We start from the raw sequence: 27,438 nt of genomic DNA on the forward strand, positions 1-27,438 counted from the left end.
TGGATGGATGGATGGATGGATGGATGGATGGATGGATGATGGATAGACTGAGGGATGGATGGATGGATGAGTGGTTAAATGGTGGGTGGATGGTTGGGTGGGTGGATGATGGATGGATGGATGGATGGATGGATGGATGGATGGATGGATGGAGAGCTGAGTGGACTGACAGACAGATGGATGGGTGGATATAAAATCAGATGTAAAAGTGGATGGTAACGGGCATCTGTAGAAGGCTATTCAGACATCTTTCCTGTCTGTAACCTTTTCAGCATACTTGCCTCTCTGTAATTTCCTGACTCTTTGAATTTTACAGTGAAAGGAGCCCACTTCATTATGTTCAAGAGAAAGCTGTAGTCTAAAGCAGCCCAATGACCTGGTCTGAGGTCACAATGGCTATTTATTCATGGAGATGGCATTCAGGCAACTCTCACACTTGGAGCACTTTTGGTCTCCCCAATTACCATGGCCTGTCCGTTCTTCTTAAAAGGGGCTTGCCTGCCATCCTCATCATGAGGCCAAACCTGAGGCAGCCCATGCTGACGTTTCTGATAGAACCTCCAGGCCTCCTATTGGGTGCCCGCGTCTGCTCTGAGATCTGGAACACAGGTATTGACCAACCTTTTTAAAACCATTCCTCCCCTTAAAGGCCTCCAGAACTACTGCATGTTTCATGCAGGCCGAGTACAAAATAAGGACTCGGACAGGCTGCCGAGGAGCCCTGGTGGTACAACAGCTAAGTGTTCGGCTGCTATCTAAAGGGTTGGTGGTTTGAATTCACTAGCAGCTGGTAGAAAAAAGGCCTCCTAGGAAACCCTACGGGGCAACTCTACTCTGTAACATGTGCTCACATGAGTCAGAATCAACGTGCTCAGCTGTCAGGGAGTGGAGATTCTTGGGGAGGGGAGTAGGAAGCAGCTAGAAGAGGACACCACTGGGTCTACTGGGCTGCTGGTCACAGTACTTCTGACCCAGGTTCTGTGGGTGTGCTCAGCTAGGGAAGTTCCTCTCCCTAACTCCTAGGTTAGGCACACGTTCTTATCCTACGTACGTGGCACTTCCATAAAAAATTAAAATAGAAAATCTACAGAGCTCACTGCTCAAAGACTCTTTGTACTTCTTTGTACCTTGTGTTTAGTAGACACTGAATAAATATCTGCTAATTGACTTATTAGCTGAGGACTGCCTACTAGATCAAGTGCAAACTTCCCTGCATGGTTTTCAAGGGCTCTGCCTCTCATTAGCCGTGTAACCTTCGGCAACTAGTTTTTTAATTGAGAAAATGAATAAAGCCAAAAGGGCTACTTTGCCAAGAGAAATGGTTTTTAATGGCAGTGTTTCATTATCCGTAATACCACCCATATACACTGTATGAACAGCGCCATGCCAAGGGAAAAGTGGGCTTTGTTTCTGAGCTCCAGGGCCAAGCTGGGACTGTACAAGCCGCCCACCCACTGGCCTATGGCAGTGACTAGCCGGGGTCTGCGGGTTCTCAGGGTAGAAGTTGTCACTCCATAGTACCTACCTTCTGCAGTCTAACCCCATAGGCCAGTTTCAGTTTCTGTGTTGCCTGTTGAGGAGCCTTAGACTACTGACCTCAAGGTTGGTGGTTCAAACCCAACAAGCACTCCCCAGAAGAAGATGAAGCTGTCTACTCCCCTAGGGAGCAAGTCCACTCGGGTCGCTGGGGGTCAGAGCCAGCTCGAAGGTAGTAGATTTGATTTGGTGTTTTGGGTTACCTGTTGCTGAGCTTTTCAGTGGATTGGAAGGAAATGCCTGTTTTAAATTGCAGGCCTCGGGAATTACACAAAAGGAGAGAAGGAAGCATTCAGAAGGCAGGAACAGAGGAGGAGTTCAGAGTCAAAGCAACAGAAGTAAATGCTATGAAGACAACAGTCCTGCATTAACATCACTCTGTGAGTGGATGCACACATAGACATGCCGGCTGAACTGGGTGGGAAAGAGAAAGGAAAAGAAAACCAAGTCAGGCAGCCGGGCAGAGATTCCCCCTCCCAGGAGAGGCCGGTGTAACGGGACAGAGAAATACGCCCAGAGCCCCGGAGGTCCAGCTATAGGACGAGGGGTGTGGAGCTGCTGGCAAGGGCAACCGAGCAGGAGAGAAAAACCAGGTGCTTCCGAAGTGTTTCTTCGGAAAAATAGAATTCCAACATGTCTGAGGAAACATTCCCATGATACACAGCTACCATCAGCTGGCACATATTTTAGCTAAACAATACTTCCTCCTGCTCAGCATCTGGTCCTTCTACACTCTGCCTTGAGCAGATATTGCTCCAGCAAGGCACAGGGATGGCAGGACACTTTAGCGAGATTGCTTTCAATATGACTTGTAGCATTAACGTCTGCCCATAAAACCGACCAGCCTTTCCCCTGCTCCTTAGGAAAGAGACAAGTGCTATTTCTATGAAGTAAAACAGCCTCTATTATCTGGAGGAGTGAGGTGCAAGAAGCTTCAAAGGCAGCCACTTGAGCCCTGGAAAAGCTAAGCGCTCGAGCTGCCCCGAGCGAGCACCAAGAGACCCGGATGTTGATGTTCTTTGCTGCCGGCAGGCACATCCTTTCCCCACTTTACTGCACAGAACAATCAGGAAAGGCAGAGACTCGAGGAAGGGCACGCAGCCATTTCAGGCTGCTACCATCTATCTTCTGCTTATTTATTCTGGCAACAAAGCTGCTTGTCACCACAGAAAAATCTACAGGGTCCCTTTACCAACACAAATACTCCCTCAGCGCCTCTGGAGGCAGGATTATCGCCAGCACGTGTGTGCATCTGTGTGTTTAATGAGGTAATATATGCGCAGGCACACAAAAACAGATGGAAAAGGAAGAAATGCATCTACTTTACAAGGCAGCCCCAGCCCCGTCTCTGAGGGCAGAGCAGCTGCAGGCCAGCACAGACTGATCGATGTCTGCAGCCGGGAAATCATCAGCTTGAAGTCAACAAGTGTTGGCGAGCATGCAGAGGACTCGGGACCCTCAGACTGCAAGATGGTGCCGCAGCTGTGCAAGAGCTGGAGGAAAGAGAGTGAGCCTACGAAGCACCAATTCCTCTCCTAGGAAATCCCTGGAGAAATGGAAACACATCTCCACAGAAGCTGCCCAGAAATGTTCGTAGCAGCCAAAAGGCAGAACCAACCCAAATGTCCATCAAGGGACAAATGGGTCCACAAAATGTGGTCCAAGACAATGGAGTGTTATTTAGCTATGAAGAGACATGGAGTCTCAGTTCATGCTCCATCTTGCAAGAACTCTGAAGACATGATGCTGAGTGAATAGCCAGTCACAAAAGAAATCACATGATACATGAGTCCATTCATATGAAAGTTCAGAGTAGGAAAATGTATACATTCAGAAAACAGATTTGTGGTTGCTTAGGGCCGGGGGCAGAGGGGAGAGCTAAGTATAAGGAGCTTCTTTTGGGAATGCTGAAAATGTTCTAAGCTTAGATCATATTGATGCTTGCATACATCTGTGAATATACTAAGAGCTAGTGCCTTAAATACTTGAAATGGGTGAATTATATGGTTTGTGAAACATAGTTCAGTAAAGCTGTTTTCAAAAAATCATCAACTCAAATTCTCCACACACACACAATTGGTCCCTACACTCTTGCGTTTAAAGTGAAGTCCTGGGGGATTATAGCTGACACAGTCAGTATTTAACATGTGAACTAAAGAGAGAAATACCATGCAACCTCTGGTCACACACCTGCTAGAGAGGCTCAGCTCAGAATGGTCCTGCCCTCAACCCACTGAATACCACCACCTGAGAAATGGGCGCCTATCTCTTCTGCAGGGAGTCACAGATAAGAAGGGGAGTAGAACATATTCAGGAAGAGACTCCAGTTCCCCACCTAGCACCTTGGGGGAATATCATGATGGGGGGGTGCTGGGAGGGGTCTTGGGGGACACTGCTGCCCCTCACTGTGGCCAGTCTCTACACAGAGCCATCTCCACACTCCCACCATTAGCTCCATTCTAAGACAGCACACGCTGGTTGCAGAGGCACAGGTGGAATGAGTGAAGCTGGGGGCTTGAGTTGGTTTCTGGTGACACCATACAACACTAAGGCCAAACAGGAGAAGAGCGAGGGCGGCCTCCATCCCTGTTGGGCCCTCTTCCTTCACGGCTCCTTCGCCTCAGCAGGAGCAAGCTGCAGTCACTCTTATGCCTTCAGATGCTAAACACACACATGTACTGTCCACAGCTGCCCACACTCCTTCACTCTGCCCAATGACCGGCCAACAGCACACCAGTTCTAATGAGAACAGCTGGCACCACAATCTCAGCTTCTGAATACAGTCTTTCACTAACAGGAACTGGGGCTCCTCGGGGAGAAGGTGGATTCCAGGAATGAGGCAGAGAAAGAACAGGATGAGCTGAGACAAACTGGCAGGCCAGCAAATGAGGACATACTCGGAGAAGGATGGGAACAAGACAAAAGAACCCCAAAGCCCACCTGAATGGTGGGCTAAACACACAAACAGTGGTAATACTGGGCAGTAACCCACTGCATAAAAAGGGAAACCAAGAGTTCAGGATGAATCAACTGAAGGTTTAAAAGGAATACTTAGTTCATCTCAGTGGACCTCTTCCCCAAATGCTTCTAAACCATAAAGGGAAGGTGTCCCTTCACAGTGGAGAGGGGCTGGCAGGCACCAACTTTACCATGTAAAAGGCGAGCTATGTCACCAATAACGATAAGTCAGTATCATGGGTCACCTGACACAGGGTGGCATGAAGGAAGCAGCTCTCTCTGTCACCGCCTGCCACAGAGATCCAATCCCCAGGGAGCATCAGGAATAATCCACCTAAGAACAAGCTCAATCTTCTAAGGCGAATAAGCTCGATCTTCTAAGATGTCTGAGGAAGTCTTTCAGATTGAATAAGATGAAATGAAAGGCAATGCATGACGTTAGCAGGGCCTTTTGTTGGAAAAAGCGGCATTATTGGGACGACCAGCAAAGCCTGAGCACAGTCTGAGGATTCTACTACTCAGTGCTGATGTAAGCATCGTAAGGGAGCGCCGTGCCAGCAGCTTACTCTCAAATGAGCCTGTGCACTCACACTTGAGTCACACTAGAGTCTGTGTGGTTACACTGGATCCTAGTCACACTCGAAGCACACTAGATTCTGTGTGGTCACACGTGAATCACACTAGATTCTGTGGGATCACACTCGATTCTGTGTGGTTACACTGAATCACAGTCACACTTGAATCGCATTTGATTTTGTGGGGTCACACTTGAAAGTTCTGAAGTAATTTTCCCAAAAATAAAATGTGGACTCCTAGGTATCACAGTCTTTGCAATTTCTTAGCATAGACGATTGAGCGCCTAACTTTGGGTGCTTCCTGCATCCTTCAATATTTTATCCACAGAATCCTTCAATACTGTCACCCAAAGCTTGCATTTTGTCATCAGTTCTTTCAGCTTGAGAACTACTGAGCAAGCTCTTCCCATGTGGCCTTCTGACTTCAGATCCACTGCACATTTATTATAATACTTGACTTTATCTTCTAGAACTGTCCTTTGAAATTTTCTGTTCGCCTCTTTTAGTTCCTCATTTCTTGCATTTGTTTTAAAGTTCTCCAACTGAGAAAAAGAATGTGCCCTTGTGATCTCAAAACTCATGTGAAATTATTAAAAAGTAGATGGACTTTCTAAATTTCCTATTTTGAAAAAAAAAAAAAAAACAATATAAAAACACCTATCCCACAGGCTACATCTCTCATACTAAGATGATGGAAAGGAGTTAGGAGTTGGACTGCTAACTCCAAAATCAGTGGTTCAAATGCACCAGATGCTCTGAGGGAGAAAGATGTCTGCTCCTGTAAAGATTTTATTTTATTTTTGCTTTGCTAGATTTTAATGAAAATAATGGGGTTTCTAACTCTATATATAACCTTCTTCTCATGGGTTATGTTCGGTTTTGTTTCTTTGTATTGTGAGCTGAGTGACAGTTTACATGGAGAGCATCGGCTTTGCACCATTGTTTCGTTGCAAAGATTACAATCTCCTCCGGGCATCATCATTCCGCAGTATATGCTTCCACTCACTCTGTTTTTCTTTCTTCCTTTTATTGGGGGTGGGGTGGGGTTGTGGAGATACACACAAAAACACTCAGGAATATGTAATAATTTAAACAACCAAGGGCACATTCTTTTGCAAACCTGCTTCCTGACTGCCAGCTCTCAGTCTTTCTCTTCCAATGAGTCTAGAGTCCTCAGCTGCTCCATCTCTCCATGTCCTCATCTCTGCCTCCATCTCTGGGGTCACTGCTTCTCTGGATAGGGTCCCACATTCTCCTTGTGCTCATTTCCCCTGATGGTCCTAGGGTCCTCTGATCTGGACTATAAGATTACCTTCTCCCCATTTTTGTTACAAAGCTTCTACCTTTACAGTTGTGACAGTCGCAATTAGTCATGATAACAATTACTCACTACTGAATCATAAGAATCTTATCCCCATCTCTTTTCACCAGACCTGTCTAGACAAGATAAAAACTATTCACTGGGAACTCTATCTTCCTCCACACACTCTTAAACTAAACTCTCTCTTGAAACCTTGTAAGCCAGTCACTTCGTGCCTTTATTGCCCCCTCATTTTACGTAGCCAATGTCTAAGTTGCTCGTCCCTATCTACCCTGTGTACAGAGGGGATAGCATTGATATTTGATGTGAAGACTCCTTCCCTCTCTGTTGGTATTTTGAGCTACTACATTCATGAGTATAGGTCAAGTTCATCAAACTGTAGCAATTTACCCTTGTTTGCTTTATCAAAAAAAAAAATTTTTTTTTATCTTTCTCTAGTCGAGCTCTGATTATCAAGCCATCGAGGTTAGGTCAAATGGGCACTCTCTGCACGTTTGGGTGTTCTCATGCATCTCCCCTCACTTCATATCAGCTGCATGCTTCACTCTCAGTGGCTATGTCCTTGTCCCTGGGCTCAGGAGTCCCCAGGTGCCAACATGTAAAGATTTACAGTCTCAGAAATCTAATGTAGGGTTGCTATGAGTCGGAATCAACTAGAAGGCAATGGGATTAGTTACATAAATGCTGACCCAGGAGACGACATGAAGGAGGGTCCTTTAGGTTGGGGAGGGGAGTCAAGAACCCTACCCCCAGGAGCCCCATGACAACCAAGGATCTGACAGAAACAAAACCATCCTCCTAGCAGGAAACCCAGGATGCCTGTAGGGAAGCCTCGTTCTATAAAACAGAAAAGGGAGAAAACAGGTGTTTGAATTCTGCTTGGATGAGGTACCCATGTGTAGGGGTGGTGGCTAATAAGACATGCGTTTCATCCAGCAAAGAGCCACCAGGAGAGAACGCCGTTCCAGGTCAGAGTCTGTGGAGAATGGCCACAGCCAATCACTGCTCTGACGTGTGAGAGACAGGCTGTAAGGTGCGAGTCACCCTAAAAAACCCTCAGAGGGGAGGCCAGCAAATGAAACATGAACAATAACTCTTCTTTCCAAGCTAGGTTGGAATACTTTGTCAAGTTTAGGTAGGGAAGGGGAACGTCTGGTTTTGCTTGTTGATGTTAAGTGCTATCAAGTCGGTTCCAACCCATAGTGATCCTGTATAGGATATCCAAGGAGAGGCTGGTGAGCTTGAACTGCTGACACTGTGATTCGAACCGACTTTGCCGTCCAGCATACTAACTCACAGTGCCACACCAGAATTTTGCTTAGGATGTTGTTATTAAATGCCATCAAGGTGATTCCAACTCATAGCAACCCTGTAAAGGGTTTCTGAGGAGCAGCTGGTGGGCTTGAACTGCCAAACTTCTAGTTCACAGTCCAATGCTGATCCTACAGCAACACTAGGAGTAAAGAAAGAAAGTCTGAAAAGAGAACTTAATTCAACTGCTGCCAATCATAACAAGACCAAGCTGGATAACCAAGAAGATTGGAATTGTTCCTGAGCTTAGAGAGATGAGATCACATGACAACCAAACGAATGGAATTCACAACGGAGCATCCTCTGCATGAGGCTAGGCCAAGGAGTTACTCTGGCCCGGCGAAGAGCAAAGATGCAAAATCACTCAATGGCACAGAAACTACACATCCTGTACATAAAAACGAACCTCAGTACACACGCATGTCATCAACAGTAAAATCTGCACGCACCAGAGCCAGTGGAGGGCAGAAACCTGCACGAGAAAGAAAAGGCTAATCTTTTTTACTAATAGAGAATGTTAGGAAAGGGGTATGGCCAGACCTCGGCAAAGACAGAAAACTTGTGAGACCTAGAAAAACCAGGTAGATCTGCCCACTTCCGGCTCTCAAAGGTTGCACTGTATAAAAATGAGCACACAGTAAGCCACTGACTTCAGTATTAAACCTAAAACTATTCATCATAAAAGGAAATATACACAGGAGAAAATTGTTGTGATCTCAGGTTAAGCAAAAAGCTCTTAGATAAAACACAAAAAAGCATAAATCATTAAAGAACTTGATAAATTGGACTCTTGCTCACAATTAACAATCTCTTGCTCTTTGAAAAGGACTGCTCAGAGAACGAGAAATCAAGCCAAGAGCAGAATACATTTACAAAGGACGCGTCTGAAGAAGGACTTGCTTCCAGAGTGTCCAGTGCTTTTGAAACTGATTCACTGAAGCAAACGGCTCATCTTCTTGAAAAGTGCGTATACAATTTGAGTAGATACTTCGTCAAACACGAGGTGCAGGTGGCAAATGTACACATTGTTGGCCAGTGGTGTGCGGGCCTTCCAGTCGGTTCTGACTTACAACAACCCTACAGGACAGGGTAGAACCGCCCTGGGGGTTGCTAAGGCGCTGATCTTTAGAGGAGCACATCACTGGGCATCGCTCACCGGTGGGTTCCAACTGCTTACCTTTCAATGAGCTGAGCATGTCCTCCAGTGGTCAGTTACCAAAACCAAGCCCCTGCCATTGAGTACGTTCCCTGACCCTGTACCGAGTGACCCGACAAGGTAAGGTCGAACTGTCCCACAGGGTTGTCACGTCTGTAAATCTTTATGGAAACAGACTGCCTCATTTTTCTCCTGTGGAGAAGCTAGTGGATTCAAACCGTCAACCCTATGGTTAGCAGTCAAGTGCTTCGCCCACTGTGCCACCAGGGCTCCTGTCCATTAGTTGCTGTTGTAAGGTGCTGCTGAGTCGGTTCCAACACATAGCGACACTGTATAGGGTTGTCAAGGAGCAGTTGATGGGTTTCACCTGCTGATCTTGTGGCCAGCAGTCCAGTGTCTACCCTACAGCACCACACCAGGGCTGCTCCATTAGTCATTGCTGCGTGCTGTCAGGTCGGCTCCGACTCATAGTGAGCCTGTAAAGGGTTTCCACGGCTCTCAATCTTTCTCCAGCAGAGCAGCTGGTGGGTTGGAACTGCTGACCTTGCGGTTCGCAGCTCACTAGGAAACTACCAGGGCTCCCTTCCACTGGTCATTGGGAAAATGCAAAAATCAGACCTAATGAGAATGGCTCCAACTTTAAAACCAGACAGTACCAAGTGCTAGTGAGGTGGCAGAGGAGCTGGGCTCTCAGACACTGCTGGGGAGATTGCAGAATGACAGGCACCATGGCAAAGAGCAGGACAGTTGGTCAAAGGCTTAACATACTGTTAACATACAGCCTAGGGCCCCCTCCGAAATATTCACCCAACAGAAAAGATGTTCAGGCAAAAGCCCAGTGCTTAGAGCCATTTTAGTCATAATCATCAAAAACTGGAAACAGCCCAAACCCCTACCAACTGTCAGGTGCCCTCTGGTTGGTTCCCTCTCATAGCGACCCCACGTACAACAGAGCCAAACACTGCCCAGGCTGGCACCAGCCTCACACTCACTGCTATCTGTGAGCCCACTGCTGCGGCCACTGTGTCAACCCATCTCATAGGGGGTCTTCCTCTTTTTCTCTGACCCTCCACTTTACCAAGCATGATGTCCTTCCTCAGGGCCTGGACCCTCCTGATAATATGTCCAAGGTCTGAGAGACAAAGCCTCACAATTTTGCTTCTACGGCGCATTCTGGGTGTCCTTTTTCTAGGGCAGATCTGCTCATTCCTCTGGTAGTCCAGGGTACACTGAAGAGTCTTCACCAACACCATCATTCAGAGGCGTCAGCTCTTCTCCAGTCTCCCTTACTCACAGTCCCGCTTTCACTTGCATATGAAGCAACTGAAAATGTCACAGCTCGGGTCAGGCACACCTTAGTCCTCAAAGTGACTCTTGGCTCTTCAACACTTTTAAGTGGTCTTGTGCAGCAGATTTGCCCAATGCAATACGTCATTTGATTTCTTGACTGTTGCTTCCATGGGCATTGATGGTGGATCTAAGTCACAGGAAATCCTTCACAACGTCGAGCTTTTCTGCAGTTGTCATGATGTTGCTTCTTGGTACATTTGTAAGGATTTTTGCTTTCTTATTTATGTTGAAGTGTACTCCATATTGAAGCCCTCATAGTCTTTGACCTTCTTCACTACACTGGAATGTAAGAAACAAACACAGCCAAGTATGACAGCATGGATGAATCTAAATGCGTTACACCAAGGGAAAGAGAGGAGCTCTGGTAGCACAGAGATTACGAGCCAGCTGCTAATCTCAAGGTCAGCAGTTCGAAACTACCAGCTGTTCTGCGGGAGAAAGATGAAGCTTTCTGCTCCCGTAAAGATTTACAGCCTCGGAAACCCTGTACAGGGTCGCTATGAGTTAGAACTGACTCCACGGCACATAACCACCAAGGGAAAGACACAACACAGGCTTCCTTTCATATGACGCTGTGTAAAAGGGAAAACCACAGGCACAAAAAGCAGGTTAGGGGTTGCCAGGGACCAGGGCCAAGGGAGGGGACTGATTAGAATGACCCACAGGGACGTTCTTGGTGTGGTGGAGCCATCGTATACCTTGCTTGTGGTATCTGTCACCAGACTGTACTTGTCCAAGCTCATCCAGTGTACCTCACTAAACCTGAGTCCAAGAGCAAGATGACGACAAGAGTACAGCAGTTCAGACCCTGCCTCTGCCACTCACTAGTGTGACCACCTCGGGTAAATGGCTCAGCCTCTGTCTCCTCAGTGGGGATCAATGATAAACCACCACGTGGAGCTGCTGGGAGGACGACACGGGTTGGGAGATGGGCAACACACCGCAGGCACTAAATAAACACTATGAGCGTGAGGACCAGCTGTCTCCCAGGAGGCTTTGCTCAAAAAGGGCTGTCGATAGGCTTGTGTGTCAGTCAATTGGGTTTCCGCTTTCTTTTTTACGTGTGTGTATATGTGTGTATGTGAGTGTGTATAGGGGTGTGAATGTGTGAGTATAGGTATGTGTGTGGGTGTGTATGTGTATCTAGGTGTATAGGTGTATGTGAGTGTGTGTGTATATGTGTATACACGCATGTATGTAAACACACCTAACATAGCATTTGCCCGCTGAGTCACATTTAAACATGCAGGTCAGCAGTATAGATCACACTCTTCACGCTGTGCAGTTACTGCCCTTGTGTTCCCCCAACTTCACGACCACTAGTTCTCCCCACGAGGAGCCACCACCCCTCCAGGCACCCAGGGGAGCACTAAGTGCCTCAGGCCTGTGTGTTTGTGACTGACTTGTCACTCAGCACCCTGTTTTCCAGGCTCGTTCATGCTATGGCCTCCAGACTCTGTTTGTCTTGGTGGCTGCATCACATTCATAGAGCTAAAGCCGAAGCTAGAGATGTGGCGGTTATGGGCCGTGGACTTGGCTCTGACCCACAGCGACCCTGCCAGGCGTTTCCCAGGCTGTAAATCTTTGCAGGAACAGAAAGCCTCTCTTTCTGTTTCTCCCACGTAGCGGATGGTAGATTCAAACGGCTGGCTTTTCAGTTAGCAGCCCACCTCACAGCCCACTGTGCTACCAGAGCTCCTGAGATGTCCATAGAGAAAGACAGATAGGCATAGAGCCCTGGTGTGGTGCCGGACGATAAGCACTGGACTTCTAACTGCAAGGTTGGCAGTTCAAACCCACCAGCCACTCCTTGGACACCTTACACAGGGTCTTCATGAGTCAGAACCAACTCGACAGCACTTCATAACAATAACAAGATATATAGGTACAGCTATGCATCAGACAAAAAGAGGAAGAGCCCAGTGAGATGGATTGGCAAAGTGGCAGCATCAATGGGCTCAAGCGTGGAAACAACTGTGACGTTGGCACAGGACTGGGGAGTGTTTTGCTCTGTTGTGCACAGTGTTGCTATGAGTCGGTACCGACTCGATGGCACCTAACAACAACATGCATATACACTCACATACATATATGTCCCATTTTGCTTACTCATTCACCTGTTCAATTGTTCGTAATCTTTTATTTTATTTTTGTTGTTGTTGAAGACCCCGATACAACCATCTCTGCTGGACAGCTCAGCAGTGCTGATTACACTGAGGTCTGTCTCAGCGTTTCCACCTCATTCTCCCATCAGTGTATAACTATGGTTAGACGGCCAAGCCGTAACCACAGGCATGCAGTTCTGGCCTGAAGGCCTCTTCCACCCTTTCACACAACCTCACCTGGGCAGTTCCCTAAAAGGGAGGTAATTACTATCTTGTGCCAGTTGCAAGGCACATTTTCAGGAGAAAATGACAAGATCCAATCATTTTATTGACTTTCCCTGAAACATTTTTCTACCAGGGATTATAGCTGAATGACCCTAAGATGCCCTGAAGGGTACGTTAATGTTGTTGTTAAATGCTGTGGAGTCATTCCGACTCACAGCGACCCAGTATAGGCTTTCTGAGGAGCAGCTGGTGGATTTGAACTGTCAACCCTGTGGTTAGCAGTCCAGTGCTGACCCTCGAGCACCACACCAGGGGATTCTGAAGGTTATACAACTCCACAGAGAAACAAGAGGCTCAGGTTGACATGGTCCAGGGGCAGGTCTACACCGGGCCTGGAGGACAGGGGAGGTGGGCTGCTAGGGAGGACTTCACACTTACCGATCCAGCATTCTAAGCGGGCACAGGGGGTAGTCTTCACCACATCTGGAGGGTCCACGCCCACGTTGAGGCAGAGCACTAAGGCAACACTGACGGTCTTCATCTGAGGACATCACAGAGAAAGACAGACAGAGAGTTCAGCAGGGAAGCTCAGTTAGGGCTCTTTCCCAGAACCCACCAGCCCCTCTGCCCCCAGCCTTTCTTTCCGGAAGTACGTCCCTCTCGGTGGTGGCAGTTGGACAGGACGCATGGCAGGAGAGGATTTTGTGATACGTTTCCAGATACAATTATTCCATCAAATGATGCAAACACCTCAGAGGCCTGAGACTCCCTGTCAGATGCCTTCAGTACAAGTGGCCCACATGCCCAGTCTCGCCAGCCTAACGAGGTCCTCGTTAGGAAGAATCATTGGGAGTCAGGGAACTGTCATCTTGAATCCGTTCGCATTCTTTAGTGAGGCCACTCTTTTCCCCCCAGATACCGGCCAATGTTTCTTTCATCTTTCATGTCTGTTCGTGTTTATTGCCATTTAATTACCGGCATGCATGGTTCTTCTGATTCATTTTCATGTTCGCGGTATTTGTGGCAAGTCTGGTGTCTGACATCTGATTAGTCTCCTGCTTCCTGGTGCACCCACATCTCTGCTACCCTCTGTGTCCACCAGCCCCACCTGGAAGTCACCCTCAGGCTGCACCTGTTGTACAAACATTCACTGGGTGCCTACTATGTGCCAGTGACTATTCAAGTACTGGGGAGACATCAGTAAGTACAGAAACAGGGACCCCTGGGCACTGGGGGAGACAGACTTCTAATGGGGCACCCTGAGAGGGTAACTAGCGGCTACTCCTCTCCTCCTCCCACCTCACTAAGTGGCCCTTACTTCCTGAACATCCCCTGAACCTGCCTACAGCACCCGCTCCCTGGGCCAAGCCCTGTCACCTCCGCCTGGACTATCTCCAACTCGCCACTCCCCTGTTTCAACCATTCCCCAAATCTTCCAAATTGAAGTGTGATTGCTTAGCAGGCCACTAAAACCTGGATTCCAGTCAAAAGCTCGAGTTTCCTCCCTCTCCATCACATCTCTCTCACCCCCAAGTCCCTCCTGGCCCCAGGCCTTCAAATACAGCATGGCCTCTGCCAGCCTCTTGTCTTCGAATCTCCTTCCTCACCTTCACCTGACCACCCCGGGCACCCCTCACCCACCACCGATTCTCCTGGCTGAGCCTTGCCCACACCACAGGCACGTGCTGCTGAGCAAGCGAATACAGGTGTTTACGCTGTTGTTACCATGCAGCCCTGTCACCCACCTCACTTTCGCTCAGAAACTAGCCCGGTGTGCCCCTCTCCTCCAGCACACGCTCATTCTCCCATGCACCAGACCCTCTGTGGGGCAGCAAGCCCACCAAGCCTCACACCAGCGCCACACTGCCCAGGAGAGTTGGGGGGCTCTGCTCCCCTACCATTGTTTTAACATTTCTTACTTGGCTATATTTATATATTCATCCATTTGTTTTTCCAAATTAATGAGTTACTCTTGTTTTTTAATCTATTAGAAATCTGATTAAAATGATATTAAGCCTGTAAATTACATTTGATAAGCAGGAACATGTGTACACCATCCTATTTATCTATGCAGGGACGCCTTATGTTTCTATTGATTCCATCTCAGTTTTCTCAGTACCAGTTCTGTTTTCTTCACGAGGAAGTCGTGGGTTTCTTATGAGCATATCCATTGCTATAAATCTTTTTGGAAGCTGACAGCCTCATCGCTCTCTCCACAGAGCAGCTGGTGGGTCCGAACCGCCTACTTCTCAACTAGCAACCAAGCACTTAACCCACTGCACCACCGAGGCTCCTCGGGCATCTGGGAAAATGCGGTCAAGTTGGTCCTGACTCATAGCGACTGTGTATTTCCCCCTTAATATTTTCTTATTGATAAGCACAATACATAAAAAGAATGGTTAGTCACTTTACTCAATTTTTAATTAACTGCCATTGCTTTCTGGAGACCCTCCTCAGTTTTGTAAGTATATAGGGGCTTCAGAAAGTTGTGGGAAAACGCCATTATCTTAGAGTTCCATTTTTCCAGGAGCTTTTTTGAAGCCCCCTCGTCCAATCAGAATGTCCGAGACTACTGGTGGTTCTGTCTTGTGCTTTCCTCGTGTCTAGCCTAGGTCTCCTAGCAGTGACAGAACCTTCCAGAACAATGCAACTGATGCTCCCTCACCATTGACAGTGGCCATCTCTGCACCTGGTCTTAACGAGATCATCTTAGTAGCTCATCATTAAGGATGTTGATGTCTACGGAGCTGAACTAGACGATCTTCATCAAGTCAAGAAGAGATCCTTATGTTCAAAACAGAGTATAAAGCTTGCAAGGGTGGGGGGGTGTCTCAGTCCTTCCTCTCCCTATACTTCAAAATAAAAAGTGTACTGATGAGATGGATTCCTTTGTAAAGGACCGCCCAAGGGGCCTCCACAAAGGGACTGGTAAAGTGCTTCCAAGGACACATGTGTGACCTCCTCATCATGAACCAAGACAGATGCTCCCTCCACCTCGGGGCAAAACTCCCCAGATAAAGATCACCGCACTTGCTAAGCATCACTAGATACTGAAAGTGCCGGCGTCAATAACCCCATACAGTTCAGGGGTTCATTCTTCTCTGCAGGAACACATTGTACAGCAAAGTCGTCCTTTACAGATAGATATGTTGCTTACAACTACAAGTTTCTGGACCTTTCTACATTTTCCTATGGCCATGGTGAACAATGATCAAAACCTGCCATGACACACTTTTAATCTAGGGGACTCCTCGGTGTTGTGATGTAGGCTCGGTGGTGGAGCAAGTTCCCAATGACTGACAGTCATGCTTACGGCCTGCAGCTCGAGGGCAGGCCTTACCACGGTGGGAAAGCGACAGTCCAGGTCAAGTTCTCACATTCTCAAATAGACTGTCTATGCCATCTGGGCCTTGCTGGTCTCCAGAGCCTATTGTTTTGCCCTTTATCTGCTAAGAATACATTTCCTTAGCTGAAATCACATTACTTCATAAAGTTCAGTGTTTAGTTTAAGGGAGAAAACCTTTGGTAGGGTGGGAGGAAAATCTAGAACAAAACTCAAAATCCTAAAAAAGCCCAGCCTTCCTGGTTTGATTCGGCCTGGGAGAAGCCCGACACTGTGCTCCTCACTCAGCCTGTAGTATTACAAGTGAACCCATTCCCATGGCTCAATCTTCCATCAAACGGTAGGCAGGGGCATGCCTTAGAAGGAACAATCGTATGCGATCAGAAGGGCAGCGTTTTTCCAGGGAGAAAGCTCAGGAGACAGGACGGGGCAGGAAAGGAGGAGGAAACCCAAGGCAGAAGTGGCATGAGGGAGGCTACACTGTGAGGATTGTAATCACTAACATAAAAGCAGATGTGCACGAGTTGTTTGAGTGGAACACTGATTTGCTCGGTAAACAGTCACTCAATTCACAATTGTTGTTGTTGTCAGGTGCCATCAGTCGGTACCAACTCACAGGGACTTTATGCACAACAGAACAAAACACTGGCCAGCCCTGCACCAGTCTCACAATTGTCGCTACGCTTGGGCCAACTGTTGCTGCCACTGTGCCAATTCAGCTCGTTGGGGGTCTTTCTCTTTTTCGCTAACCCTCCACTTTACCAAGCCTGACATCCTCCAGGGACTGTCCCCTTCTGATAAAGGGTTCAAAGCATGAGCGATGAAGTCTGGCCATCCTGACTTCTAAGGAGCACTCTTGGCTGTACTTCTTCCAACACAGATTTGTTTGTTCTCCTGGCAATCCATAGTATTTTTAGTATTCCAAAACCATTTACTCAAATGTATCAATTCTTCTATGGTCTTCCTTATACCCTGTCCAACTTACACATGCAAATGAGGTTATTGAAAATACCATGGATTAGGTCAGGCACACCTTAGTCCTCAAGCTGACATCTTTGCTCTTTAACACTTTAAAGCAGTCTTGTGCAGCAGATTTGCCTAATGCAATACGTCCTTTGAATTCCTGACTGATGCTTCCATGAGTGTTTATTTATAATAAAGACTTCTAAAATAATTTTTGTTTAAACAAAAACCCCTTTAATGATAGAATGTCTGCCTTTGGGTTCAGCTGATGGGTTGCCACGGCAAACAGGTTCACAATCTTACTGTGGTTTGGAGTGATACCGCTTCTCCCCTGACACCCAGGGTGCTATGTGGACCCAGGAGACAGGGGAGGAACATGGGTCTTTTGAGGTAATGAACCTCCTCTCAGTACCTGCTGGGGCGTTTACAGCTGCATTTCCAGTAAGTAATGGCCTCTGTTTATGAAGTGCTTGTGCCTCGGCAGGTACTGTGCCAAGTAGTTTGAGCTCACGGTCTAGTTTCCTGCTCTGTGCAGGCCCATGCCAGGGGAAGTGCTGGGATCCCCAGTCACCAAAGCACTGAGAGGAAGGTGCTAGCGTCAGACGCCCAGCCTCTGGGAACCCAACGCCTGCTGCTGGGATGTCTCGCTTCTATCTGCTGCTCTTGTTTTCTGGGAAGAGGATGCGGCAAGGCCTGTATGCAGTACTGCACACACCGCTGGTTTGGTCCCTCTCGCCTGCCATAGCAAACAATAGCACTTACGACATTCTCTCCATCTGTACAACGCAGCAAATTAATTGAAAAACAAACAATTCTCAATCAAATGAATACTCCCTGATTTAATTATAAAATGATGGTCCCTGAAGCCCTCCGGGTCCCTGAGAGAAAACCACTAATGGAAGCTGGGACTGGCCTGGTGATGCTACTTGAGTTAGTACATCCTTGCTTACTCAGTGCACAATGAACCACAGCCTGTGTTGGACTTGGTAAGAAGACAAGAAAGAGGGGAGAAAAGAAACCTCAAGACTCTATTGGCACATGAACTAGAAACCCGCATTTGGCCTAACTTCTAATTACCAATTCAAGTCCCCAAGTGAGCAAAAGCAACACCCTTTACTCAATCAAGTGTGTCTTTCCTCCCTACCACAGAGCTGAATGGCGCTGGCCTCATTTCAAGTGTGGTGACTGTTAGACTCTTAGCTCTTTCCCAAAATGGCTTTTTAGTATTTTATATCCACTTCCATGGGAAGCTCATTCCACCAATTCTAGATTAATGTTTCTTAATAATACAGTTGTCGAATTAAGGAAATGGAAGGGCTATCAAATTTAATGTGCCAAAAATTATATAGCAGTACAGAAAATAACCATCTTGGGCTCCAAGGCCTCTCTTCTCCACTGCAATATGATTTAAGGAGACCCAGCTATATCTTCAGAGGTTAATTTGGAGTTTGAGAAGAGTATAATTTTGAGAATTATTCACACCATGAAGTGATTGCTGAGATGTGTGTGGTCTTGGACATATCGCTGAGGGGTGGGAGGAGTGCTTGGAGGAGCTCCATGGCTCTTAGGTACAAAGCTAGCATTTTTGTGATTCTGAAGTTTGGTCTCTCAGTCAGCAGGAGCGTAAGCTCCCCTTACAGGCATGGCGTATGTCCCCAAACTCACAGCTTGGTCCCCCTTTGAATACAAGGAGGGAGGGCTGTGGGGGCAGCTGTCATGATCACCTGGGAGTGTACCCTTTGGTGCCAGGTATGTTTTGAAATTCACAGCTTTTCAGATTTTGGGAAGGATAGCATGGCACACGTACCATAGCTCGTATGACCCCCCCTGTAGGTCTGGAGCAACATCCAGTGATGGGAACCACATGCTAGTTCTACAAGGAATGCATGAGAGAAGGCGACACTAGTAGCTGCATGTCCCTGCAGGCCAAGTTCTTCACCAAATGAGTTGTGGAGGCACCTTCCTGCTTCCAGAGCTTCCTGGGCTTCAGAACTGCGGAGAAGGAAGGGCGTTTAGACCGATGGCCACCCGTCCTTTCAAGCCCTGCGTATGTAGGCACTTGTCACCACGCTGGTGACAACTGCACAAAGGACTGGAACCAGAGCCCCGGGAGTCCCACACGATTTCCTCCCACCTGCCTGACGTGTGAAGCCCGCACCGCCCTCAGGAGATGGCAGTTGAGCGGCACAACCACACTTGCATCTGCATTCATCAAGCAGACGCGCACTGACATCAGCGCTATGAGGCAGCGCGCAAACCTTTCCATGGCTGCTTCCAGAAAGCATGACCCACACCTAGGACTCTTAAACACAGGCGGCTCGGCATTATGGAAAATCAAGCAAGCCGGGGGTTGCCGTATTCATCAAAATGTTCACTGCTTCCTTGGCTGTTGGAGGCAAAACCATCCAATTCCCAAAGCCCTGGCACAACTTGTTAAGATTCAGAGCATCAAGCAAAACCTTTGTACTGAGCTGAGCTGCACAAATGCATGATTTATAGAGGGACCCAGAGACTACGCACACCACACACCGTGGAGAAAAGGGAAGGGGGCTACCCGGTGATGCAGAGAAGGCACATTCCATGCCCCCCAGTGCCCACCCTGACGACAATTAGAAAACGGGAAACGACAAATCCAGCAAGAAGCACATCCAACCGGGTGCATGCAACCAGAGACGGCTACCTGAAGATGTGGCCATGGCCAGCAGCAGTCAGTGTGGGCCTCTCCCATCAGAGGCCCTTGTTTGTCTCTCCACTGCCCTGTCAGTGGGGCTGGGGATGCGGGGAGAGGGTCTCACCTGGAGCCAGAAGCCTAAGCCAAATCCTTTCCGTATGTCACTGCTCTTAGAATCTACCTCCAAAGGGAAAACAGAGAGGTAGTAGGCAGAGACTCGTACCCATTGCTACTTTCTCATGGTGTCTGGAGTCCCCCTTTTCTCACCCCTTCCCACACCACACCAATTTCTTATGAGACCTGGGGTGCCTTCACTTCCAACATCACAGACCCCAGAGAAGCCCAGCTTCCCAAAATCAAACTAAAGGAGTGTGCACAGAGTGATCACACCGAAGGAGTGCGCGCAGAGTGATCACACTGAAGGAGTGCACATAGAGTGTGCTTTTCAAAGGGACCAAAGTGCTCACTTTCAAGGAACCCTGATGGCATGTGGCTAATTACTCAGCTGCTAACAGAAAGGTCAGCGGTTCAAACCCACCAGCAGCTCCGAGGGAGAAAGATGTGCCAATCTGCTTCCATAAAGATTTACAGCCTGGGAACCCCTAAGGGGCAGTTCTATTGTGTCCTACAGGGTCACTACAAGTCAGAACAGATGCTGTGGCAATGGGTTCGATTTGGTCTCCGAAGGACCAATGAGGAGCCCTGGTGGCACCGTGGTTAAAGCACTCAGCTGCAAACCCAAAGGTAGGTGGTTTGAATCCGCCCGCTGCTCTGCAGTCTACTTCCATAAAGACTGCAGTCTACTGCACCCCTTAGGCAGTTCCACTCTGTCCTCCAGGAGCACTCTGGGCTGAATCAACTTGACCGTGGTGGGTGTGGCTCACTGTAAAGACCTGACATTTTCTGGAAGATGGTTACAGGGAGCCTAACTGCATTAAACAAACTAATAGCTTCCCTTCTTAAAGGAATTTTACACTAAATTATTCTGTTTGTTTTCTGGGTTTTTGGTGTTTTTTTGTTGTTGTTGTCCTGGCTGTCTGTGACTGGGGACCTTTAATGAGGTTCAGCATAGGCACCAGCCACACACAAAGGGCTGAGCAGAGAATGAACTGAAAATGAATCCCTCTACCTTTACCTTGGAGTATCTTGTGAGGTAAAGTTTTTTAATTCAATAAACTGTTCAGTTTTCTTACATGAAAAGTGGATATAAAAATATTTTTGTCACAGAGAGTAGTATGAAGACATATGCATTTAGAAATTAATTGTAAATAAATAGATAATATAAAAACAAACCATGGTAAAATGCATTCTACTGAAGTCTAAAGTTCCAATTTTAAGGGCCTAACTCTTTTTAAAATATGTGTTCAAATTGCACAACTCTGTAAATACACAAAAAATCATGGAATCATATAGGCTTTCAGTGGGTGAACTTCATGGCCTGTAAATCACACCACAGTAAAGAAATAGTTTTTTCAAAGAATGTTAAATGTCATGAGACATGCTTACACATATAACTAAGAGAAGAGAGAAGGGGATAAAACCACATCCATAGGGTTCTTCCACATGTGTAAGTACACACATGCAAAGAGCACAGAATGGGGAAACGATGTCCTGAGTGGTTTGTGTCTCTGGCTCGTGGAAGATATGGGTGATTTCTCTTTTCTTCTTCGAGCCTGACCCTTCTGTGCCTCTTCAAAGTCTCTACCATAAACATATATTCTTTTTCTAAGCTTGGGGAAAAACTGATAAAGAGGATTTTCCAACAATAGTCAAGGATTTTGCTCAAAAGAGTGCACGTGTGTGTCCGTTTTATTATGTCCTGAAGACACAGAAATGATCGGTTTACATAGCTGAAGCTCAGCCAGCATCCGAGTGTTTTTACAGAGTCATGTCTCACCAGCATTGGCCAACTCTGTCGATCCCAACAGAACCGGACAGCTGCTCCAGCTCTCAGCTGCTAACCAGGAGAAAGCTCGGTTGGCAGTTTGAACTCACCAACCGCTCCGTGGGCCAAAGACATCAGGGAACGTCTGCTTCCCTAGAGGTTTTAACCTTGGGAAGCTGATGTGGGCATTTCTGCCCTGTCCCATGGGTCAGTGTGAGTCAGACCCCACTCCACAGCAGTGGGTGTCACACAGTGTGTCCTGACAAAAGATGCACAGCTAAGGGCTCTAATGTGACACCAGAAAAAGCCCACTGCTAAAATTACCTTAATGAGAATGCAGTTTCTGATTCAATAAGTGGATTGACAGCAAGGTTATTTGACGATTTCTTTTGTTTGACAGAACAGAAGTTAAAATCTGCCACATCTCCATGAACTGAGTCCTTCATTGAGCATAAGAGTTTCTTCCACTCTTCATTATCCAACAAGCTTCCTCATGGAACAGACTTTAGGAGAGCCACCCAACACAGGGAAACACCATGGCTCCAAGCCCCAGGCAAGCTGCGTAAACATACACGGTGGGACTGGAATCATTTTGTTAGCAAGTACTTCACAGCCCAAACTTCTACAAATGATGAGTATAACTATTCACTTCTACGTCCATACCAGCTTCCCTGTTGGTCCAAAGTATCACATAAAACAGTTCTCAGAGACTCCAGAGCTCCGGAGAAGAGGGAGGCAGTGCTGATGACAGAAACCTTGGAGAGCCCTGGACACTGGGCCCCACTGGAACTATCCAAGCAGAAGGATGGCACGGATGTTTTCAAAAGATTACCCAGCTAACCAGCCTCCTGTGTCGTACTGCAGTGGCTCATGCACTGCTGTGCTGTTGAAGGCTATGCCATCTGTATTTCTGGTGCCAGCATGTGGTTTAAACCATTGTAGGTTTAAACGGAGCTTCCAGAACAAGACAGCCTGGGCTTCTGAAACAGCAGTGTGGCACCTGTACCGAACCCAGGAGGCAGTGGTCTGAGTAGAACAAGGGGTCACTGCCTGGTTTAGTATCAGGAAAGGTACATGCCAGGGCTATAATCCTCCTCATTCAATCTGTACACTGAGCAAATGATCCAAGAAAATGGATTATATGAAGAAGAACATGGCATAAGGATCAGAAGAAACCTCATTAACAAAATGTGGTATGCAGATGACACACTCTGTTTGCTGAAAGTGAAGAGGGCTTGAAGCACTTACTGATGATGATCAAAGATTACAGCCTTCAGTATGGATTATACCTCAATGTAAAGGAAAACAAAAATCCTCACACCTAGACCAATAAATAGTTGAAGACTGAAGAAAAGACTGAAGTTGTTAAGGATTCCATCTTACTTGGACCCACAATCAACACCCATACAGGCAGCAGCCAAGAAACCAACCAACATACTGCACTGGGGATCTCCATGAAGTGTTCAAAATCAAAGCCCCCACTCTGAAGACATAAGGGCACCAGACCCAAGCCAATCGTCTTTTCCATTGCTTTGTACGCATTTAAAATCTGGACAATAAATAAGGAAGAGCGAAGAATTGATGCATTTGAATTACGGTGTTGACAAAGAATGCTGAATATACCATGGACCACAAGGAGACAAACAAATTTGTCTTGGAAGAAGTGTAGCAAGAATGCTCTTTAGAAGCCAGGCTGGTGAGACTTGGTCTCAGGTACTGTGGACATGTTATCAGGAGGAGCAGTCCCTGGAGAAGGGTCACCACTCAAGGAGGTGGACTGACACAGTGGCCGCAATCATTGATTAAACCCGAGCAATGACTGTGAGGCTGCAGAGGACTGGACAGTGTGTCCTTCTGCGGTGCACAGGGTCGCTATGAGCCACAGCAACAACCTGCTGACAACGGCAATCATTTATTAAGGAAGGAAGAGAATGGAGGACAGGAGGTCGGTCAGGAAACTGTCACAGAGAAATGGAAAAGCCAGAGCTAGCATGTGGCTCGGGAACAGTACCTGTGGAAAGCCGGCATCTTAGATGAAAGACAAGGAAATAGAACGTCCTCCTCTGTGGCTACAATCCAGTAAGGAGCCATCCATTAAATCGCCCACCAGGAGATGCAGTCAGCTGTCTGTAGTTCCCCTCACCTTCCTAAAGCTTTCTGTGCATATGGATAACCTCCTATCTTATGGGTCCTACCCTCCCAAGGCAGAACACAAAACAACTGTGTCTTCAGTTTCCCTTGCAGCTAAGGGGTCAGCATGGGACCCGGGACCCACCAACCAGAGGCATTTCCCCAGGAATTTGTCCTGGAATTCAGCCTTGTGAGGAGCTGTTCCAGGGAAAGATGGTGCGCTCAGGCGAGCTGCCCAGCAAGGCGTCTGGCTCGTCAGTGTGACCACACTGGTCTCTGACACGCACATCAACATCCCCATGGCTTGCTTGGCAGCTAGAGAAAACCCGGGTCTGATTTCTGGTCCTCCCAGAGACCTCCAGCATATCCCCTCTCAGGTGAAAATACCCAGGGTGGACTCTGAAGTGTGTAACTAAGAAACCCTGAGGCTTGTCACAGGAGACAACATCATTCATTCTGAAGCCGGAATCATTGCTGGGACTCTGCGCTTGCTCCGGATTCGATTGAATGATATGGGCAGCCGGCTAATAATCACCAACTCAAACACTACCTACACCAGACGAGGGCAGTTTCTGCCAGGGCATTATTATCCCAGCAGCAAGCTGCACTGTGACCTCCAGGCTCCTGCAGACTGGCTGGTGCATCCAAGGGCAAGAAGACAGACAGGAAGAACAGAGAGGTGCATGGCCATGGGTCTTCACTGAGCCACCGCCATGAAGAATCCGCCAAGTCCTGAACCAAATGAAGAGTCTTCAGCCCTCAATGTTTAGATCAGAATTCACCAACTCTAGGGCAAGGCCAGATGTAAAAAAGCTCAAACGTGAAATACCAAGGAGCAAAATATCCACTGCTTTCAAGGTAGGCTATCCTCAATCCAGCTGATTGCAGACAGGGGCACCTTGCCCTGAATCTAACAAGATGCTGTGCTCCAGGGCACCGGCCTACGATCTGAGCACCACAGCCCACCTGCTCTTCACTCCATACAGTCCTTCTGGACAGTTCTTCAACCCTGACGGATGCACGGATTTTTCATGGAGGTAAACATATATGTAACAAAACAGCTCACATGTCAAGAATCTTCACATGCACAGTGACATGCATTAGGCTCGTCAGACTGCTGACACACTGCTCTTAGCCCTCCCCCATGTCAGCCGGCCCCCTTAGCTGAAGCCCAGTGCTCCCTTACTGAATATGTCTTCTCCGTCAGCATTCTCGATCTGGCCTGACTGCAGGCTGCATGTACCGAAAACACCCATGACACATCAACATGAAGAGAGCCACATTTTATCCTACCATGTAACGCATCAATACACACAGACTTCTGCAAAAGCACCCAAGCATCAGAAGCAAACATCCCTGCAGAGCCCATCTAAACAGGAATTCCAAGAAAATGTGTTATTTCTAAGAAAAAGAAACCAAACTAGATTCAGTGTTTATGGCAAAAAATATTTGCTTCATATAGTAATTTTAAAGAAAAATCCAAGATCAGAGCCTCAAAACACAATACTTAGATTGGTTCTTTTTTCTCTTTCTTTTTTAAAATCAATTTAGAAAGCTTCAGGAAACATTTCAAACCCCCAAAACAGATCCCTTCCTGAACCACCACCCCCGCCCCAGGCCCTGCCAAGAGTGGGTTTTTATGTGGGTGCTCCCCCCAACCCTGTCCCCACTGAGACTGCTCCCCAGTCTCCCTCCTATCCAAAGCCCCAGCACCTCAATCCTCATTCATGTGTGGGAAAGATGGGGCATGAGGCTCACCCAGAAGCAATTGGCAACCTCCACGACAACCCTCTGGGGGGCCTACCACCAACTGCAGGAAGACACCTGGTGTTTTCTCAGGGTTCTGCGACAGACGGGAAGTTAAGGACTGTAGCCACCCAGATCGCAGGTCCCTGAGAATTCGATAACCTTCTCCCAGGTCAGCTTCTGAGACCATTTCAAAAATGCTTCCCACTGCCAACCCAAAGACAGCCACCTGGAGCCTCTGACTTCTTCTTGGAAAGAGTCATCTAGAACTTTTATTACATATCAGCTTAAAGACAAGCAGGAAGCCACCAGAGGTGGAGACTGAACTTTGTTACGAATGTCTTGGTAAATGCTGTGGTGCAGGGAAAGTGTCTTCCTGTCCCTATAGCCCCGTGCTGTCAACCTGGGGATAGAGACACCCACAATGTCCTTCCAGAGTTGCAGGACCCAGATGGCGGCACCGGCCTGAGTCTGGGGAGAGGATGTGGGCCAAGTAGAATCATGAAGGTGGAACAAAAGGCGAGAAAAGTGGGTGCTCCCAGAGCTGAAATTTCTAAATTTCTAAAAGGGTCAGAGACTCGTGAGGAAGCAGTGACTGAGCCAGGGAGGTGCATCTCATCTCAGCAGAGTCCAAGAAAGTCTGTCCAAAGAGAGGACTGGGAAGCAGGGTGGCTCCCGAAAGCTGTGCTGGAAGCTGAGTGCAATAGATCCGCAGCCCAGAACTCAATATCCAAATGGACAATCCTTTCCGGTGGCAGTGGAGTGAATTTAAAAGTCCTATAAAAATGGACAGAAGCCTTCTTTCTGAGCTAAAATCAGGTCAGCTCTTGGTGTGATGCCAGGTGAAGGGATCCACGGGCCTGAATTGCATCCGACCTCCACACTGAACTTCTGCGTTACAGGCAATGCAGGGGACAGAGGACCAAGTCCAATGGCACAGCGAGGAAAACTATCAGCACAAGTGAAATGTGGGGCACACTCCTGTACACCCAACCCAGCTTCCTTCCCAAAGTCACATCATTTAGAAAAGCGTGATGAGACATAAGCAAACGCTGTGAGTGGCTCCTGGTTTGCACAAACAGGTATAAAAGATGCTGCTGGAGGAGCTGGGGGATCTGAGTGTGAACCAGATCTCAGGCGACACTGTGGAGTGGAGGCGTGGTGAATGTTCTGGGAGAGATGCTGACATTGGGTCGGGTAGGAGACGCACGCAGAAGTACTTGGGAGGAAGGGGTCATGATCTTCACTGCTTACTTCCAAAGGACTCAGGAGCCAAACACAAGTTGCAGAGAGAACGCTGGCGCATCAGGGTCAGTGTGAGCAGCTGCAGGGTGACAGTGGGGACCATGGGGGTGTTCCCTCTACTGCTCTCCCAACACTGTGAATGCCTCTCAGAATAAAGGCTTGGGACAAACCCGCAATCAGCAAAACAAATTGATCACAAGAATCCCAGTGAAAAACCTCTTCTACTGGAACTTGTTTCTATGAAAAGGCAAGTTCTGGAAAACGTAATACTCAACAGACACACGTGAACCAGCCAAAAACTCTGCAGAAACAAGGTAGGTGCATAGAATGAGAGCACAATGTAGACAGAACTCAAGGTCTTAAAAAGTCTGGGAACTCACTGGAGGAGCTGAGACAACCACCAGGAGAGTCACTTTAAAACCTGAGGTCACCTCTCAGCTAATTCACAGACTGGCTCAAAATAAAAAGATCACCCGTGAGGAGTGTGACCCTTCAAGAAACGTATCTCTGAAGTTGAATGGTCCACAGCTAGTCTAAGCTGAGACGAGAGAACAATCTAGCACGGCAGCGGGCCGACTGGAAATGGAACCAGAACAGAGATGGTGAGAAAGCTGTCAAATGTAACTTACATCACTGAGCAAAGAGTGTGCAAACTGTGTGAACTTTCACCAAAAACACAATGAAAGTTATTTTGTTTTTAAAATGCAGGACCTACAACAATATTCGAACATCAAACCTATTTTCTGCCATTCTGAGTAACTGAGTCTGTAGCACAACGCACCTTCATGACGACATTAACCCAGAAAGTCACAGAACCTTCCGGACATTCCTTCAAGAAAAGAAATCTTGGTAGAGAACCAACCCTCAGCCTATAACTGATTGGAATACCGCAAAGGGGTTCTACACCTTACCCAGTGA

At 47.5% G+C, this 27,438-nt stretch overlaps 1 protein-coding gene across 2 annotated transcripts in view; it reads right to left on the bottom strand.

Annotated features, from left to right (window-relative positions):
* The window catches only part of RPTOR (regulatory associated protein of MTOR, complex 1), a 383,851-nt gene that overhangs the window by 271,967 nt on the left and 84,446 nt on the right, over nt 1–27,438 (bottom strand). For both annotated transcript variants that reach the window (XM_006869519.1, XM_006869518.1), the window contains exon 2: nt 12,976–13,078. In XM_006869519.1, coding sequence (XP_006869581.1) covers nt 12,976–13,078 — 103 coding nt within the window. The remainder of the gene's footprint in view (nt 1–12,975; nt 13,079–27,438) is intronic.

Source organism: Chrysochloris asiatica, unplaced genomic scaffold, assembly GCF_000296735.1.
Source record: "Chrysochloris asiatica unplaced genomic scaffold, ChrAsi1.0 scaffold00132, whole genome shotgun sequence".
Classification (NCBI taxonomy): Eukaryota; Metazoa; Chordata; class Mammalia; order Afrosoricida; family Chrysochloridae; genus Chrysochloris; species Chrysochloris asiatica.